A 19035-nucleotide genomic window follows, 5' to 3' on the forward strand; every position below is an offset into this window, starting at 1 on the left:
CTACAACATTTTCTTACTAATTTTCTATAATCAATGATGAAGAATTAAAAAAAATCTGATTCTTCAATTTCTCTCAATTTATTCGATAAAATATCAATAAAAAAGTTAATCAAATTAGACCCAAATTTAATTTCCTTTGCCCACAACAAAATTCACGTGAACCTGATGTGATTCATGGTTGGAATATCAAATTTTTTAAGTGACGAATTATTTGCTATATGCTGTGTGTACTCCTTCCACACGAAGAAACTCCTTTCAAAAATACAGCAGACGGTTTAATCTTCAACTTATAGGATTATAAATGGTATTATATCTGAAAATGAATCATAAATTTCACTCGTAGTGTTCCCGTGAGCCTTTCAATAGCATCCAAAAATCTCAATGGGATCCAATTCAACGGAGTTTTGCTTGTTTGGGGAGTTTTTGTAATTCAATTCAATATAATATTTCAATTTCCGGACTTTATTCTTACTCTACGAGTTCTCAATTTTTTTTTCCTTCATCTCCATTCATCAAATTTAATAAATAAAACACAGAGAGAGAGAAACTCTCACATATTGGGACAAAAAAGAGTCGCCTCCATTCAGCATTGGAGATATTTTTCTTGTCCAAATGTGTGTTCAACAAATAATTCCACAAACAACAATACCAAATGGAGTTGAATGAAAATATCGTATCAATATTAAATCAAACGATTGGCCTCCACCGTGGCTTTTTTTCTTCACTCCCCATTTTTCGAACAACAAACCCATGGAGATTGTCACGGAGGCTTTTTGTTGAATGGAGAAGGAAAAAAATGAAGAAAAAGCCAACACACAAAAGACATTTATTTTAATATTCAAATAGGGTCTATGATTGAATCTCAAAGGAAGCAGCTTCTGGTCTTTCTATACCCACCGTCATCTCATTCATTTATTATTTCATCAAATGATGAAAAAATCATTGAGGAATTAACTATTAAAAAATTCCATTTAAATCAAACTCCCGCACAACCAATGCCCGGGCTATTGTGCTGGCTTTGGGAGCTTTCTTTAAAACCTAGATCACCACACTTTTACTCCTCAAACTCCCAATTTATTTTCATTCGTTTCCCTCCACCCTTTATCCCCCACACCCCTTCGGAAAGCAACCCTCATGGAGGAAGAAAAAAAAAGGATGAGATCAAACAGATTCGCCATTTGTGACAAAAATCGAAAACTTTTAATTAAACACAAATAGAATTAATGTCAATGACAACCCCTTGAAAATACTCACCATTTTATTGAGGATTTCGGTCCCGGGCAAGAGAGGAGTCAGATACCAAACCAACCACCCCCCAACCCCGCGCTCCAGCATTCAACCCTTTCAGCTATATCTTTTTGTCTCACTTGTATATGGAAAATACATCCTGAAGCACATTTGGGGCACGACAGCGCGCCTCGAGGGTGTGCTTGTTTCACAACCCTTTTTCACTATTCTCCCGAATCCCGCACCCTCGTACAAGGGGGTTGGGTATGTGGGTACGAGGGTGGTGTGCTAAGAAAATGTCATACACGATTGTCTGTCTTAGAAAAACCATCCTCATCATCCCTCCTCTCCAATGAACATCGATAAAGGGGTTGGGCGCTGTGCTCTGAAAAGAAGGGGGTGAGATGGGCTTCTCTGGGGGCGAGAAAGAACCAATCTATTCAGAAACTTAATGGGCCAAAATAATAAAGGCATTTTCGAATTGCACCCTCCTTCCCCCGAGAGCCGCCAATTCATGTCAATTTAGCTCGAAAGAGAAGAATATCTCCCGTATTCCCTCTCCCCCAAAGAAGTATCTACCCTCATCTGTTAATTAACTAAAAGCTATCTATATACAACCCCTTTCGATTTTATACTTTTACGTCGATGAGAAATACCACGAGGCGAACCTCCTTCAGTTCCCTTTTGCCAGCGCGCAGGAAAGAGGCTCGTCCTCGAGATAAGAGGACTTTGTGAGGGGGGTGGGTGGTGTATCAATCTCTCAGTCCCCAATCACCTTTTTTGCCTTAAAAGAGCCCCCCGAGAGCTTTTTCCACAAAATATCAAACCACCACCGCCACCACCCCTTTTGCGAATTCCTTGTGCGCGCGGGAACCATCGATTTTAGACTTATAGACGACTAATTTGAAGGTTTTTGCTTAATCAAAATCTCGAATGAGTCAGCAAGCGTGAAACTCGAAAAATGATGCTGTGCTGGAGGGATTTTCCTATAGCACCCATTCAACCCCATCCATCCGTTTGATTTTTCCATTAAGCCCCTAATGCCGGGGAGATGCTTAAGCTCAATGCGATAGCATCCAGAAGAAAGGAGGCGCAGTGGGGTGGAGGAGAGAGAGCTCAATGAGCAAATAAAAGTTGATACCATTAAGTCGGGCGATGTATTGATTGTGATAAGGTTTTGCATTAGACCTAAAAGCTTTGATCGGATTTTTGGGGAATAGAATGTCGGTCAGAAAGTTCTTAAACAAAGACTTTGCGTAGTCTCAGTGAAGGAAGGATTTAGGTGATACATGGAGATTAGAAAGTAGAGATAGTTTTCTTAGAACTTTTAATGCTTTAATTAATTAATAAATTAAAACGAAATTCTTACAAACTTCTTAGACTGGATAAAGGGTTAATAATAAGAAAAGTTTTAAGAAAATTAATAAAAGAATTAAAAACTAAAAATAAAAAATAGAAAGATTTTTTGAAGGATTATTTTAAAATTCTGATTTTGATTTTATTTAAAAGAAAATTAAAAAAAATTAACAAATTATTAAGAATTTAAAAAATAAAAAAAATTAAAAACTAAAAATCTAACAAAATTGGAAATATTTTTTTTTAAAGATTCTTTAAAAATTTCAATTTTGAAAATATTTTTTTAATTCCTTTTTTTATTTGAAAGAAAATATAAAAATTAAAAAATTGTCTTTGGAATATTTTCAATTAGAAAAATTCTATAATTAAAAAAATATTCCAAGTGACATAAAATGGTTAACTAAGCACAAATAATTATTATGATCCAAACTGACCTTTTTTTTCTAAAAGAATTCTTCAGTAATTCAACAAAAAAAAACGTTCATTAGCAAATTGATTTGAAAATATCATAATTTAGCTACAATAAAAACACACGGAACTTTATAGTTTTTGTACTCGATCAACGAGATCTTGCCTTAATGATCATCAAGTCTTCAAAAGCGGATAGAATATACCATTTTGTGGCATTTTCTTGTGTGTTAGATTACATTCTCGTTCCACCAATATATGCTGAGGAGGGAATTCATGGTGAGGCAATTGAGCGTGGCATTTGAAATCCCGTTCAATGAGAAATAATATGATCATTCGATCGTACATCATTTCCGCGCCAATCTTCACCATGCGCGATCGTTGCGGAGTTAGAGAAAAAGAGGGAACTTTTACCCATCAGAGAGCTGGATGTAAATGGGCAATTTGATTGATTGGAATGAGTGGTAAAATTGTAGCCATATAAACAATAAATTAAATTCAAGCACATGTGTCCATTAAAAGTGATCGCGAATACGATCGCTGTGATCGCAAAAGCAGCTGTTGTGGTTCGATCGCGTATACGCTAAAATGTCTTTTGAGGCGGCCGATCGTAAAATAATCGAAGGAGAGACATTTTAAGTGTACAAGAGGGGGTGGGATTTACTTTATAGACAACATACGATGATTTCGCAGCGATCTAAGGTGATCTTAGGCGATCTAGAGAGTGTTCTAAAGCGATCTTCGTGCTGCGATCGCGAGGCTTGTGTTTTTTCCTGCAATGTTTGTGTGGTGAAGAATATTAATTGAGCAATTATGTTGAGAGAATCCGTGAGCTCAATGCGCGAGCATTATGATGTATTGAGCAGGTTAGCGAATGGTGTGCGATCGAATGTTTTATTAATTCATCGCAATTGTCTCACATGACACACCATGCAATTCTTCATCCCTATTCACATTTTAAGAGAGTGGAACACAAGACACTCTTTCAGGTGGATATTGAATGCTATATATGACACAAAAGCTCTCCACGATGCGATCAACAAGGCGCACACATAGTTCCCCTTTTGCGCGCGCGTAAAATGTAAACCATACAACAATTATTCCCATAGTGTATTGACAAATATTTGAGTAATCTAAAAATAATGGTGTATTAAATTGTACACGAGCAGAACGAGATTGTTGGATAAGATATCTTTTTGAGCTCTTTTGTATACCATTCAGTATTAATATTGAATTGCACCGATTTTCATTATATATTTTTTGTTATTTCTTTTGTTGTTGATCTCTTGCCTTTTTTTACACCATTATTTTATTGTTACACTGCCTGGGGAATGTCGCGCAGAGGGGGCTAGCATAGAGACACCAAATCCCACTTCTACGAGGACAGAGAGGAAGAAGTGGTTTACACGCAATGCTGATCGCATTTTTTTCCTACATCAGAACTGCGCTGCTTTTAGCATAAAAAAAATGTGATACTTTTACAAAATCCGCCAACATTCGATTGCTACTGATGGCGGAATTTATTGTGTCTATTTTGTACGAGGTAGTGTCTTATTTTGTTGCTGAATAGAATCCATGCACGATCATTGTGTGAGGTGATGTTGGGTACAAAAAAAAACGAGCCATGGCACGAAAGAGATAGAGAAATAATGGCAAATAATAAATATTAATTGAATAGAAAATAATTGAATATGGCTCAGGGGAGACTGATGATCAATGCAACTCTCAGGGCAATAATAGTGAACGGAAATCCTTTTGAAAAACGCGCTGGGGGATTCTTGTATGAAGATTTTGACACCAGATGCCATTCGGAAAGGTATATAGCATAATATTCTCTAAATTTTCATATACATACGACGTTTTGGTAGAATGGACATGTGGGGGAGGGAGGCTGGAAGGGTGGCGCGGTGTGCTTTGGAAGAAGCAAAAGTTGAAGGAAAAAAAAACCTCGCGATCGTACAGAATTGTTTGGCTTTTTATGTTTGAGGGAGCCCTCGCGTAGAGACACAGAGAGAGAGAGAAGCTCATTTGAATAAAACGATCTTTTGTGATTTATGATTATGTAATTCAAGACGCCATATTGAATTGAATAGGCAAACATATACAACTGCTCATTCATCTCACTTCGCGCAAAGAGCGCACAATATTGAGAGTAAGCATGGAAGTGTATTTTGAAAGCGCCTCATACCGAAACGAGAAATACAGCCAAGAATATTTTCTCATGAAGCGATTTATCCCATTCGATCGGCTATATGATCATTGTTTTGCGTCCCAGCGGCGTGTAGGCGTTCACTGCACGATCACATGGCACCCATACACCACAGCTATGTACATACGTATACATATTTATGCATTTGAAATTGGAATATTAATGGTGTTCCAAACTGATCGCGGATGGGATCATTAAGTAGCACAATCATTCACTATTAATATTGATCATTGCGTGTGAGTAATAATGCCATGACACATTTGGGAAATTGTAACATTTGTTAATAATTTATATTGAGTGAAGGAACCTCTTTTCTCTCCTCTCTCGATCACTCGCTATGTCGCGATCGCGTGAAAATATATACGCGATCAATGATGATTCACCCACTGTATTTTGCCAGGAAAAGTCACAATAACCAACAGAAGAAATATAAAAGAAAGAAACTCTAAGGAGGGAGAAAAAAAAACGACAATATGGCACATCATAAAAATTCATTATTCATTGACCTCAAGTGAAATGAGTGCGAAGATCATTATGAGGATCATGTTGCTATATATTTTCCACACTGTTTTCAATTTAACATGCCTGACTTGTTTTTCTCCTGGGGGCCCCCTTAGTGTGCTCCTACCACTCAATTCGTGCATTTTCAGGAGGAATTTCATGTGTTTTTTCTCGCGAGAGGAATGACAAAAATAGATTTTACGACAAAATTTTACGAATCAAAATCATTCAGGCGCAACCTTCAGTGCCTCTCTTGTTGTCTTTCACCAAATGGTTATAATTCTTGAAAATTTCGTACGAAAAATTATGATCTCGCTTGCTATCATTTTAATGATGATCCTTAATTACGATCCCATCAATGCTAAAATCTCAAAAGATTATGGGGCTATGCACTGTTGATCGTCAATTTGATTTTATTCTTTCTGCGTTGACACTTTGACCTTCACTACAATATGGTAATTAGAAGATTTTCCTTTAGCTACGCGAAGTGATCTTCGCCGCGATCATCCTGCATTAAATTATATTTAATTTTCCTAATAATTCGCTTTCGACATTTATTAGTTTTTGAAGATATTTTGTAGTTTATAAATAATTATTAGGGCTATAAAAATAATCCAAATATAAATTAGATCATAATTTTTAAAGGTTAAAGAGGGCATATTATGTATACATAGTTAACTTTAGTATATATCATTAAATCTCCTACGCATCATCATTTGATCATTTAAAAGATCCTAGTTATAATAATAAATGATGAGAAATCAAATTTTCCTTTAAAAGTTTGTCCCTAAAAAGCCTTGCAATCGCAAAAGCCCTGCAAAAAATCATTAAAAATAAATGATAACAGCTCAAAATCTACAATAAAAGCTTTTTTTTTAAATTTTTCCAGAGAGCAACATTGGCCGAAAAAGAAGTAAACACTCTTAAAGAGCAACTATCGTCATCATCACCAAGTAAGGTGATCACACAGAACGGCGGGATTACGGGATCCTGCCAGCAGCCACCGCAATCAACGAGTCCAACACTGTCAGAGTGTGGCAGTGTAACTAATCTAAGTAGCAAATTGAACGTAAAGTCAGAGCTGGATCTGACGGGGGAGGTGAAGATGGAGCCGAGTGGCGGTGCGGAGGCGGCAAATAGTCGCACGACACCCGGACCATGTGATAAGCAACCACCAGAGGGTCAGCCGGCAACACCAACGGCCAATCCTGCGTCCACGGACAGCAATCACAGCACCACAAGTGGCAATGGGAGAACCCTCGCCGAAGACTTGGCCGCCAAAGACAAAGAGGTGAGTGGAATTCTCTTTCTTTTTTTTTTGTCTGGAGTTTATGGCTCATTGAGATGCACAGTTACAAAGCTATGTGTATGCTATGTACAGCACATAATGCTATGTATATAAATAAGCTACTGCCGTGAAATCTCCGCGCGATCGGTGGTCCATGGTGATGTGAATGCTGAGCAAACAAGAGTGGCTTCTCTAATTAAATTATACACCACAAATTCTCTCAAACAATCAATTCAATAGGAAGAATCGCTCAAAAAGACGTACATTGTAGTCAATTGATGCGCTGAAGAAGCCAATTCTCAAACTCCCAGCTCGAACTTCACCAGGCGGCTCCATTTTCAGTCGTCCGCCGTGTGAATGAATCAATGCCCCAATGGTGGGGGCCAATGGCTTGAAATAATTGGCGGAATTTTGGGAAATTCTTAGGAAAAAGGGAGCCTTTTCACGGGAAAACTTTAATTTTAGGAATCTTTGAAGGGGTTTGCAAAGCCATTGAAATGATCAATTTCTCTCTTTCCACAAAAAAAAAACAACCCCTAGATAAAAAAAAAACTTCTTGCACAGAAACACCCCCTATTCTAGAAAAAAAAAACATCCTCAACAATCTCTCTACAAACCATCGAGGATTCTCAGGAAAATCCTTCGTCTCACACACAGGATAATCATGTGTGGAAAAGATCAAATTCCCATTGCTTGTGAAATCAAATGGTGAAAATCCACCCAATCATCCCCCATTTGAAATTTCCACCCTGTAACAATGAATTTTCCGTAACATAAAATGTGATTGACAAGACCATATCCCCTCTGGGAAGTTAACTTGAAAATAACGGCAGCAATACACAAAAAAAAACATCCCCTATAATCTCTTCATCGTAACAAATCGAATCTTGTTCAAGTTTATGGGGGGATGGGCAGAGAAAGAAAAAAAAGACGGGAAAAAGACACCACAATGTCAATCCCCAAGAAAGTTCTCAATAGCAGGGTTGGGGGGTGAGAGTGAGCTGTCGTCTTGAAGCGTGGCTGGAGGGAGGTTTGAATGGAAGAAAAAACACCAATCAACCCCCATATAATCGCTTGTTGATTCAACCCCTGAAATACCAATATTCCACATCCCCCCACTGAAACTTTTCCCATCTTTCGAGAGGAGTTTTTCGCCTCAAGGAGCGTGCGACCCTTGACTTTCTTCTCAACAAGAGGACGTGCACCACTCACACCCCCTCAGTGTGTCCATTGTGTGAACACCCCTTGATGGAGAGAGCTCGTTTTTTTTCACACGCAGCATTCCAGTGTTTTGGGGGGAATCCTCAAGAAGTTTCTGTTTGAATATTCAAATCAGATCCCGATCATTTCGCCCTGATTTCCTCTCAATCGACCATAACTTGGGGTTCGACACAAAAAGGGGCGGCTGCATTGTCGGCAAGCACCCCATTTTTCACATCTTCTGTTTTCACTCAAAACATTCAGGTTGAGCTTTATCTGTTTTTGTTAAACATTCTTCTTATTTCTTTGAATGGATTAGGTGGTGGTAAGAAAGGTTTGTTTAAGGGATTTTTTCCTGTGAATTTTCTCACTGAAAATTCTTTAAAAAAATATTTATTTCAAATTTATTTTATAAATTTATCTACTCCACTAAATAAATTAAGAATAAATAATTCTAATTTAAGAAAATTCATCATTCTAAGAAATATTTGTTAAAAATATTTGTTGAAAATTCTTAAAGAAATATTTATTTATTTCATACTTATAAAATTAAATTAACTACCTTACTAAATAAATTAAGAATAAATAATTCTAATTTAAGAAAATTCATAATTTTAAGAAACAATCAAGAATTGTTCTTAAGTCTAAAGAATTTTCCCATACAACTCCTTTTTTATTAAAGAACAAATTAAAGCTAGATTTCCAATAATTTGTAATTCCTTGAAATCACCTAAAAAGCATTTAATTTATTGCAAATTATGCTGCATTTCAATGAGAACACTCATATACATATTCTTTTAAAAGCTCACGCCATGAAAGCTCATACTAAAAAGCTCTAAAGCAGAGCGTAGCAAAAAAAAAGAAGAATGTGAGTTGAATGAGTCTTTCGTGATAATTGCAAGTGACTCGATGATGCACCAAAGTTTCCCTCGATGACACAAAAGCATGATTCTTGGCTATTTTCCCCTGTAAATTGCCCGCTAAACCGATAAAAGTGATAAGTAGTCGCGTTTCGCGGGACGAATTACCATGAACGACGCCCGCCCTGAATGCCATGCACCCACCCCCCCTCCTCTTGGCATATATATGCAAGTATACACAAGAAGAGTTAAAGGGGTTGGGATGGTGGAGAGAGATACCATCAACACTGCGGCGCATAATCTACAGTGGAAAGTGTCAAAAACACAAACTATTCCACGGCGATGCAAGAACAAGCATGAAGAGCGGCGGGAGGAAGGGAGACGTTTTGAAGTCAATGCAACCCACCCCTCCTGTGCACGTCCCTCCTGTGTTGCCCCACGGAGTGGATATTTATTGCAAATGGCTTTCATACATACACAGCAGATATATAGCAAGACATCGTGTGGCGATCCGGGTAGGTAGCGCGTTGGGGGGAGAAATCCCTCGTTTGTGGATTGATTTCTTCCCTTGCGGCACTTTTTGAGGACGAACTTGAATACAAAATGAAGGTGGATGTGCTCACCCAACGTGACAAGAGTCCTTCTTGGTGGTTGAGGGATGGGAATCAAAGAAATGCGATATATGTCGTGTTGTTCATACTTTACGATTTAACAAATTGCGAAATATGTTCTCCCAGAGGCACCCCTTTTGCCACGCAACACCAAAGGGTGGGGGTATGGGGGTGAAATTTATGCTTTTGTCACCTGAATTGCAATTTATTAGTGCGGCACTCGGGAGGACTTTCGCGCAGGGTGAACTTTCCAATTCACATCGCCCCAGACAGAAAAGAACTCCTTTTTTTACCTTTCAAAAAAAATTGAGAGAGAGAGGGAAAACCCCCAAATGAAAGGTAAAATTGTTCATCACCTGGTGAATACATCAAGGAAAAAATAAACCACACGAACGGCTCATCACCTTGGAAGTTAAAATTGCTCTAAACATTTTCAGTGGGAGAGACATTAAATGATCGATTTTCCTTGATTTTATTTGATATTTCATTGTAAAATTTTTCCCCGGAAAATTGATCAGAAGGCATTAACAAACACATTATGGTTGAAAGACTGTTGAAATATTGGGAAATTAGGAAAATTTCAGATGAAGATTAATTCAAGGTAAAATTGTGAAGCTCTGACTCGCGCTATAAAGTGAATGTTAACCTGCTCATTGAATGATATCCCTAAATCAATTCCCATATTGCACCTAGCATGTTAAGGGGCTGTAAATTAAACAATTTGAACAATTTCATAAAAAAACACAAAAAATAACGAAAAAAATACTTTTGAAAAGAAATTTAAATTATTTTTTTTACAAAATTTTGATTAAAATTATTAATTTCTACAACGAATTCTAAATTTTCGTCAAAATTTCAGAAACTTTCCCACCAACACTGACGAACCCTTAGCAATAAGGGGGTGGCTTTGCAAGTGGGTGGTTTGTGGGGTGGGTATAAAAAAGAGTTTGGGATATTTTATTGCAAGCGAAAACATGTTGAAAACTTTTTCACGACTTTTATCTCATTGAATTGATCTATTCCATTGCATGTTGCTATTTTTGGCAGACTTCACCCCCGCTCAAACATCACAAAAATATGCATTTTGTGAGGTTTGCCGGAGGTGGTACAAATAAATGCATTTTAGGGGAATAAGGGTGGATTTTTGTGTGTGAATGCATGGGTTTTTCGGAAATTATTTTAAAACAAGGATAAATGCTGAGATGGGGGTTGGGGTTGGCCCGGATAAAATATTCCACGAGTTGCCATCCACCTTGCAATTTCGATGCAGTGGTAAAAATTTATGGGAGGACAGAAGTAACACCGTGAAGATCGAATATTTAATTGTTTTCGTGCATTTAATTTTAATTTGCTCTCTCTCTCTCTCCCTTCTTAATTGGTGGTTTTTGTGCAAAATTTCTGCAGAATATATGCCCCCCTTTCGGTGAACCTTTTTTATTTTTTATTTATAATTACAATTTTCTCCAATTTATTTGTTGCGGGATCGTCCTATCTTGCTCTTGCATTTGCAATGGTGTACACGGGGTCGGAGGTCAAAAGAGCGAGATGGCGCGGAGGCCTAGTATGTATTGCACCACTTGGGCTGAGAAAATTCACATTGGCAAAATTTTAATTGAATCCCCAAACAAAAAGGGAATGCCAACGGGGGGAGAAAGTGAAAAATTGGCGAAAAAACAACCACCATGGTACACAAAATGTGCAATAGTTCGGAAAGATTTTGTTGACCGATAAAAATTATATCCGCCGTTGCTGGCGGTTTTTTAGCTCTTTCTCCTCGTTGGGTTTTTTTTGGCAACAGCACCGCATTTAAAATATATGTAAAATGTATATAGCGACTGATGATTATTTATATGTAACACATTTTACATTGTTCCGAGACCCATGGTGGTTTGCAAAAGGAAGAAGAAAATGGGGTGGAGGACGCAAGAAGAGAGGAGGCCCACGGCGGAGTTACCAACAGTGACATGAGTCACGAAAGGGTTCTCCTTCACGGCACCAACGAGCAGTGAAAGATTTATTGACGTCATTTGGTGCAATAATAAGCAATAATTGCTCCAAACAAAACGAAATAATCAATATAGTGGGGAAATTCAAGGGGTGACTCACACTACTATATATGTACGTATGTACATACATTGTATTGGAATATTTTGCGCCACAGATTTTCCCAAGAAAGCCAAAGAAAATCCCCCAGGAAAACATTTTGGGATTACATAAAATTGACATTTACTATGCGGAAAAACAAGTTAGGTTTCAATAATTTAGGAGAAAATTGAAAGATTTCTTTGTTATTTATCATTCAATTATTTTATAGGTTAGGTATGGCTAATATAGGTTACTCTCTAGTACAGATTAGAGCCTTTTTTTGTAACTGAAAAGATTTAAAAACCAACTTTTTTGGTAAATTTTTGACAGTTTGTAAAATTCTAACGTTAAACGTTTTTTTCTTAAATCGATTAAAATTTTGCTTGACGTTTGATTTTTTTCTAACGACTGACATTTCTTTTTTAAATGTTTGACGTTTGTTTTAACTGCTGAATTATCAACTGACGTTTCTTTTTTTCCTTTGTAATTTTGAGATTTTTTATTGCCTATTTGCCCCTAAGTTCCCTTATTTTTAACGTAATTTTTTAAACAGATTTTAAGACAATCATTTAATAATTCACATCGTTATTAAAGTCAAAAAAAATTCAAATTTTCATTCTTTCTTGAAATTTTCCTTCAAACCAGAAAATTCTAAAATCCTATCGACTAAATAATTCATCTCCATAAATTCAAGTGATGAGAAAAAAAAGTCCCAGAAGAGAATCATCCACACTGTGCTCTGTGTGCAGGCGAAAGAGACTCCAAGAGCGCAAAGACTGCAAGATTGAGGAAAATTCCTTCAATATTCTTTCCCTTTATCATCCCAAAACACCCATCCACCTAATCCCAGCAGATGAAAATTTATCTCACAGAGTCTTTCATGCAAGGATTTATTAACTTTTAAATAACTTCAAAGCCATAAATTGGGCACTTTTTCTTCTTTCCCCGAAAAACTTCCTCACATGGGTGTGTGTGAAATAAATGGGTCTCTGGTGTTTATTGAAAATGTTCCCTTGACAAAAATTCACTGAATTTTTCCAAAGAGTGTGGAGGGAGGGATACTGGAGCGCCTCCATGTGACAACTTTTAAGTATCGCACCCAAATATACATAAGAAATCGACTCATAAATTATAAATCCACCCGCGAAAGGAGAATGAGAGAGATCTTCGGAGATGGGGGTGTAGTATGGAGTATTTTTCGGGGGACAAGAGTCAAAATGTGATACTTACATCGTGTTTGATATGTGTTTTCTGGTGGAGATAGTAAATGAGGACATACAGCTTTTCCGATGCAGGCAATATTTCTCACTCTCTCTCTCCATGTGCAGGAAAATGTTTGTGCGAGGAAAATTCACGAAGAAAATGGAATTGAGGTGAAAAATTGGTTTGGTGAGAAATTGTGGACATGAATTGCATGTGCTTTATTGCGGTTTTTAATGTGCTTTTAGATTTTTGCTAATGATATCGCGCGTGTAATTAGAAATTAAAAAGGAACGCTACCAACATACCCTACAATACCTATATATTGTAACCCATGACTTCGCCAAAAAAAAGGGGGGTGAAGAGTTCGGGGAAAAAAAGTAGAAAATTTTTGTTACAAAAAAACCCTTTCGCGCCACACCCCCAAAAAATATTTGTGTACGGAGAGACGGGAAAACTGGTTAATTAGTTTTTTGCTGATGACGTTGGATTTTGACTCAAATGTTTCACTTTTCAGTTTTTCTGCATTTTTAAATAAACAAAACTCCCATCGTACGGAGAATAATTCGCTGCACACAATGTACGTAGTATTGAGGAAATTCTGTTGTGCCAAGAAGTCATCGTCACACACAAAGAATGTCCTTTTAATTTTAACGTAAATGTATCTGGAGAAAATGAGAAAGAAAAATCGTAATTAGAACCTCTCAGCTATCCAAAGATTAAGGAAAATCAGTCTCAATTACATCGTCAATGCTGTTTTATTAGAAATTGAAGTAAATTAGATAGAATTTTCACTTGATGAGATAGCTCATGATTTAAATATCCCTCGCTCTATTCAATGGTGGATTCTGGGTAAAAAGTATAAGAAGGAGTTCATCCTCGAGCCATCTTCATTTTCCCGGGTTTTGTTCATTTTCATCACCCTCATTTTCCACCCAGAGAAGGACTTGAAATTCACCAAAAAGCTCACCACTCGAGTGGAATGGAATTTGGAATTTCGTTCATTGGTCTCTCCCCCCCCCCAACCCTCTTTCCTCGTCCCGCATATGGTCTGTGAGGAGATGCAAAAGGTGAGTGTCTGTGGGGAGAGGGTGGAAAATGCCCTGGGAAACTCTCTTCTCATAATGATGCCCACCATCAATGTCTCGCTCTCTCTGTGTGTCTGGAAAACCCCCCATTGTGTACACTTTAAAACTTAAACTGGTCAACAAAATGCCAAGTACTCAGCTGAGGGAAATGCTTTTGTGTCTGTTTGGGTTTTTCCTCAAAACTATTGATTTTTCCATTGAATAAAAAAATATCTAAATGTCGATGCGAAAAAGAATTTATTGTTGTTTTTTTGTGTGTGTCTCTTCTATAAATATCACACTATGTCGCATTGAGTTAAATTAGTCACTTAATTAACGAGTCTTTGTCCAAATTGAAAGAAGAGCTGATGCTCTTTTTGTAAGCAAAGTAAGATGTTGAGAAGAAAAAAAAGAATATAGGCAGAATTTATCGAAATTTGTGTCTATTTTTGAAATTGAGACACGATCGCATTTTTTCCCGCCGAAACCATCACTTTGACGACATCCACACGCTTGATCCCCTGTCTTGTTTTTCTAGGTTGAAAAAACCGCATGCAGATTCATTGGAAGCAACATCCACAATTTTTCTTTTCGGGAATACTTGATGCACTTTTCCGGGCGCGCGATCGTCTCTCTGCGGTGTGATTTATTTTTGGGGGCTTTTCCACACAAATTCGGGAAAAAGGGTTATAGAGAGCGAAGAAATCACAAGTGGAGATTGGGAAATTGAGGAGAGCCAAGACATGAATAAATTTGTCATTAAGATGTGCCAGGGAGAATTTCTGTCGTGTCACGAAAAGAGTGATTTATTGTTCTTCTTGGGGATTTTTTTCTTCGCTTCATTCTTTGCCAGAGCCATGTGATAAAAATCTCCATTGATTGCCCCACAATTGCATATGTTGCAAATGATGCAGACTTTTTTCTTCAGACACTTGAATTCTTTGCAGTGGCAAAAAAAGCGAGGGGGTTGTCATTGTTAAGAAACATTGTCCTACTTCTTAATTTTTTTTAGTGAGTAAAATTGCTTAAAAAGCAGACAAATGAGAGATATTTTCTTAAAGAAATTTTAAATTTACTTCTTTAAAAATCTAAAGAAAATCTTTTAAGAAAATAATATAAATGATTTTTAGGAAAATTATTAAAAATCTTATGAAAGGCTGAAAGAAACTCGAATAAGAAATCAAGGAAGATTCCTTCATCACTCCAGTTCCTTATTCATTCTTATTGTCTCCATTCTAACAAGATTAAAGAAAATTCCCTCAATGACTCACCCCTTTGTCATTGATAGCTACACTTCGCCTTGAATTTGCCACCATAGTCTTTGTGACCATAATCTCCCTTATTTCGGGTTTATTGACATTCCCTCTATCGTGTGCGCTCTGTGTAAAAAGCCTTTGACAGAGACCAATGGAGAAAAAAACTCCAAGAGATAATTATGCAGACAGAGTGGAAAAAAGGGGAAAAGTTGCGATGCATTTCTCAGAATTTCGATATCTTCATGTGGCGGCCAAGCTTTGGTTGTGAAGACAAGAGAAAAAAATCGCCGGAAATGCAAATAGGGATTTTTAATGGGAGGACATTAAAAGTGAATTTCAGGGGAAATATTTTGCCTTAAAATAGCTCACCGAAAACCATTGGATTTTTCACGATAAATTAGGGATATCGATGTCACAGGGAGAGAGAGAGATTCTCGTCGAGAGAATCGAGTGGAAGTGATTTATGGGTGTTGGGTATGAGAAAGTGCCTTCCGGAAGACGGCAGTCTTGGGTGTTTGGCGGGAAATTCTTGGTGATTAAAAACCCACTCGGAGGGAATTCTTTTCTCTCTTTTTTTCTCTTGTTCTCACACCCAATGCGCACGACGTTTATCAATCGCATCCGGCAAACTCAAAGTCAGTTATGTTTTTAACGTGATATCGAAGTGAGAAAATTTATGCATTTCCCCTTGCTCTGAATTTTATCGGGGCTAATGAGTCCGAAAAATATTGGACTTTGTATTGTTTTTTGCTTTCTTTTTTTTGTGGGCACATTCTTGCCTCTTTGAGTGTGAATGGGGTAAAACCCAAGCATAATTCTTCCGGTTAAATGTACAATCAGACATGCACAGAGCATATCTGTGCTATATAGTTATGATATGTACGATTTGCGTAGCTAAAAATATAATAAAATTGTTTTAAAGTATTTCTTTAATAAAAAAAAGTTTATTATTTAAAAATGATTTGGATTTAACGTTTTATCTAATATTTGAACCTGTTTTAACGTTAAAAAATATCTTTTAAAGACAAACTTTTAAATTTTTAAAACTAACCTAAAGTTCTTTAACTTAGGTTTAAGAATCTAAGGCTAGATCTAATTTAGAACATTCTTCTAAGACTTTCAGGTTATGAATCAATTCTAAAAAATTTTTCTTTTACAAATAACTAAAATAAAATAAATAATTCGCCCCGTCTATTCGGTACCACTCTCTCGCCCAAAATTATTCCCAAAATGAGGAGAGACTTTCAGTTCAATTTTGTAGTGAATAAGCTAATCCAGGCGGGATTGACTATGCAAATTGTTTACCATGGGACAGATGAAATGGAATATACTGATGGGGGTATGTTGTGAAAAGGTGGCAAAAGACGACAATTCAAATACATCAAAATGATTTTCCTACATTTCCCCATAAACTTTGATATACATATATACAAATATATTTCGAAGATAAAATAATATTTATTCTATTGTTAGTCTCTCATTTATTCCACCATAGTTGGAGGGTGTAGTTTATTGTGTGTGTGGGTGGGTGGGTTATGTGGCTCAAAGATAAATTGAAAGTGAGTTATAGAGAAATTGGCAGGCTTGTATTTGCATCGAAGGTTTTGATGAGGGAGGGATGAAATTAATTCAATGGGTGGGATATTCGTGTTTTTGATGAGGAAATCAATGATTCACGCATACCCCTGAGGGGGTGGGTGGGTTTGCTGTAAAATTTCAAGTATAGCATCCAACAACCCTTTTTCCTCAACAATATCTTTTTGATGTACTGCATGGGTTTGCTGCTATGTAGATGGTCTCAAAATGCGAAAATGAACTCGTGTTGCTAAGCAATCTTCCTTGATGCGGCAAGCACAACGCGCGGGGGATATACGAGGATCGCCACAGGGTAGTTTAGAATAGAATGTCTCCCTCCGTGCATCCCCTCCAGGCAATGATGAATTACAATCACCTTTCAAAAAACCTCCCACCCCCAAAACTCCTCGGAAAAAATCTTTTTGGTGCTGGGAGAAATTAAACTTGGGGGTGTGATTAATATTTTATTGATATTGATTTTCTTCTCAATTCAAAACCTTTTGCTGCAACCCCCTTTGTGCTCAAGCATGGGGAAAATTTTGCAACCTTTGTCCATTCCTTTTGATTACCATCCACGGAGAATTTCACGTTTGTTGCAGACACAAAAAAATTGAATTTTATTGTAAAATTCATCGTTTTGTGAAATTAAATAAATCAAATAAACCTTTTCTCTTCTCATTGCAGGTAACTAACTAATTTTCATCCCTTGTGTGTACTATGTGCAACTTCTGCCACTCATCATCGTAAACGCGCGAGCAATATGATTGTGGTTGGAATCACTTTCAATGTGGGAGGCGGGAAAAATTTGTGGATGGTTATTCATGGTGATGTTGGGGAAAAGTATGAGCTGTGCGGAGAAAAGGTATGCAATTGAAGTGGTCAAATTGAGAATTTTCCTCCCCAAAAAAACCTCCCTCTTCCGGCAAGCCCGGGTTCTTGCAAGCAAAATTCGGGGATGGTGAAAAATTTTCTGGGTAAACCCAGCTCCCAAAAATTTTGCCCAGTAGTCAATTCCATGGCGGGGGTGTTATTGAATAAATAATTAAACAAAATCTACACCCTTTCAGTTTTACCATTTTGAGAATGGAGCCCATAATACGAGAAACGAATCATCCGAATATGTAATTTGGACCGACACACACACACACCGCCAAATGAAGGAAAATACTCCAGACTTTTCAATCATACCATCCCTGCCCCCCCTCCCACACATAATATTTCCTTTGAAGCATGATGCTTTTTGATATCACAAAACCAACCCCTCTCAGTCATCCCTCAGTCAGAGCCGTATCATCAGAGGCCATTGAGTTGTGCGAAAAACCCGTATATCATCCCCCAAAAATGACGATGTACCATGGGGTGAAAATTTTTGACTTCTTTCGTGTGGCAACCCCCTGAGTGGATGCCCATCTGACGATCCCTTACGTATAAAATCCTCACTCGCTTGAGAGTCGCAAAAATCAACCCTTCAGAAGCCACCACCACCCCCCTCCGCCGATCTCGTGTGCTACAGAGAATCCACTCTAGACCGAAAAAGGGCCACCGAGGCGCCGTACTCATGCTGATGATGATGGTCATGTGGGTTGGGCGCCAATATTCCTCGGTCCCACCCCCACACTGTCTTCACCCTCCAAAGGGATGATTTTTCACCCACAACCGAAATATTCATACGTTGATGAGTCCAGCTGAGCTAATTTGGAATAATTTTCTGCCACTGGCGTACTTTGTCTCAGACATTCACTATGGGGATGATCTCCCGCACCCCTTTTTCGGGTTTTGTTCAATTTTACAAAAAGGCGGGGTGAATGATGCCCTCTATTGAAACCCAAAGCACATCCTCTGCATCATCGGCAATAATTCGCGCATTGAGTTGATAGGAGAAAAGTCATTGGCATGGAAAAGTGTTCTCGATGGGTTTCACATTCAAATGAAAAGAAAAATCTTTAAGTTTTATTAATTAAATGAAAGATATCAAATTATTACGTTTATTTAATTATGGATGGGAGAGTAAAATACGAATATAAATTTTGAATTAAAATTTAGTATAATTCTTTATAAAATCTATTAAATAATTTTTCTACACTGGAAAATTGATTAGATCGCTGTAAAATGGAAGCAAAAAATTGTTGAATTATTTTATTTGGTGTACCAAGGTTTAACCAACTCTACTAATCATTTCTCCCCTTTATGCT

At 37.4% G+C, this 19035-nt stretch overlaps 4 protein-coding genes across 12 annotated transcripts in view; 2 read left to right on the plus strand and 2 right to left on the minus strand.

Moving 5' to 3' along the window:
• The window catches only part of LOC129786719 (glutamate-rich protein 2), an 871459-nt gene that overhangs the window by 42844 nt on the left and 809580 nt on the right, over window positions 1-19035 (minus strand). The gene's annotated exons all lie outside the window — the stretch shown is intronic.
• Window positions 1-19035, minus strand: part of LOC129786663 (nuclear cap-binding protein subunit 1-like) — a 303879-nt gene that overhangs the window by 42844 nt on the left and 242000 nt on the right. The gene's annotated exons all lie outside the window — the stretch shown is intronic.
• The window catches only part of LOC129786648 (mucin-2-like), a 247544-nt gene that overhangs the window by 42844 nt on the left and 185665 nt on the right, over window positions 1-19035 (plus strand). The gene's annotated exons all lie outside the window — the stretch shown is intronic.
• Window positions 1-19035, plus strand: part of LOC129786643 (homeobox protein cut) — a 112993-nt gene that overhangs the window by 38090 nt on the left and 55868 nt on the right. For all 9 annotated transcript variants that reach the window (XM_055821769.1, XM_055821773.1, XM_055821770.1 and 6 more), the window contains one exon: window positions 6591-6992. In XM_055821769.1, the coding sequence (XP_055677744.1) occupies window positions 6591-6992 (402 nt within the window). The remainder of the gene's footprint in view (window positions 1-6590; window positions 6993-19035) is intronic.

Source organism: Lutzomyia longipalpis, chromosome 1 (assembly GCF_024334085.1).
Source record: "Lutzomyia longipalpis isolate SR_M1_2022 chromosome 1, ASM2433408v1".
NCBI classification, from domain to species: Eukaryota; Metazoa; Arthropoda; class Insecta; order Diptera; family Psychodidae; genus Lutzomyia; species Lutzomyia longipalpis.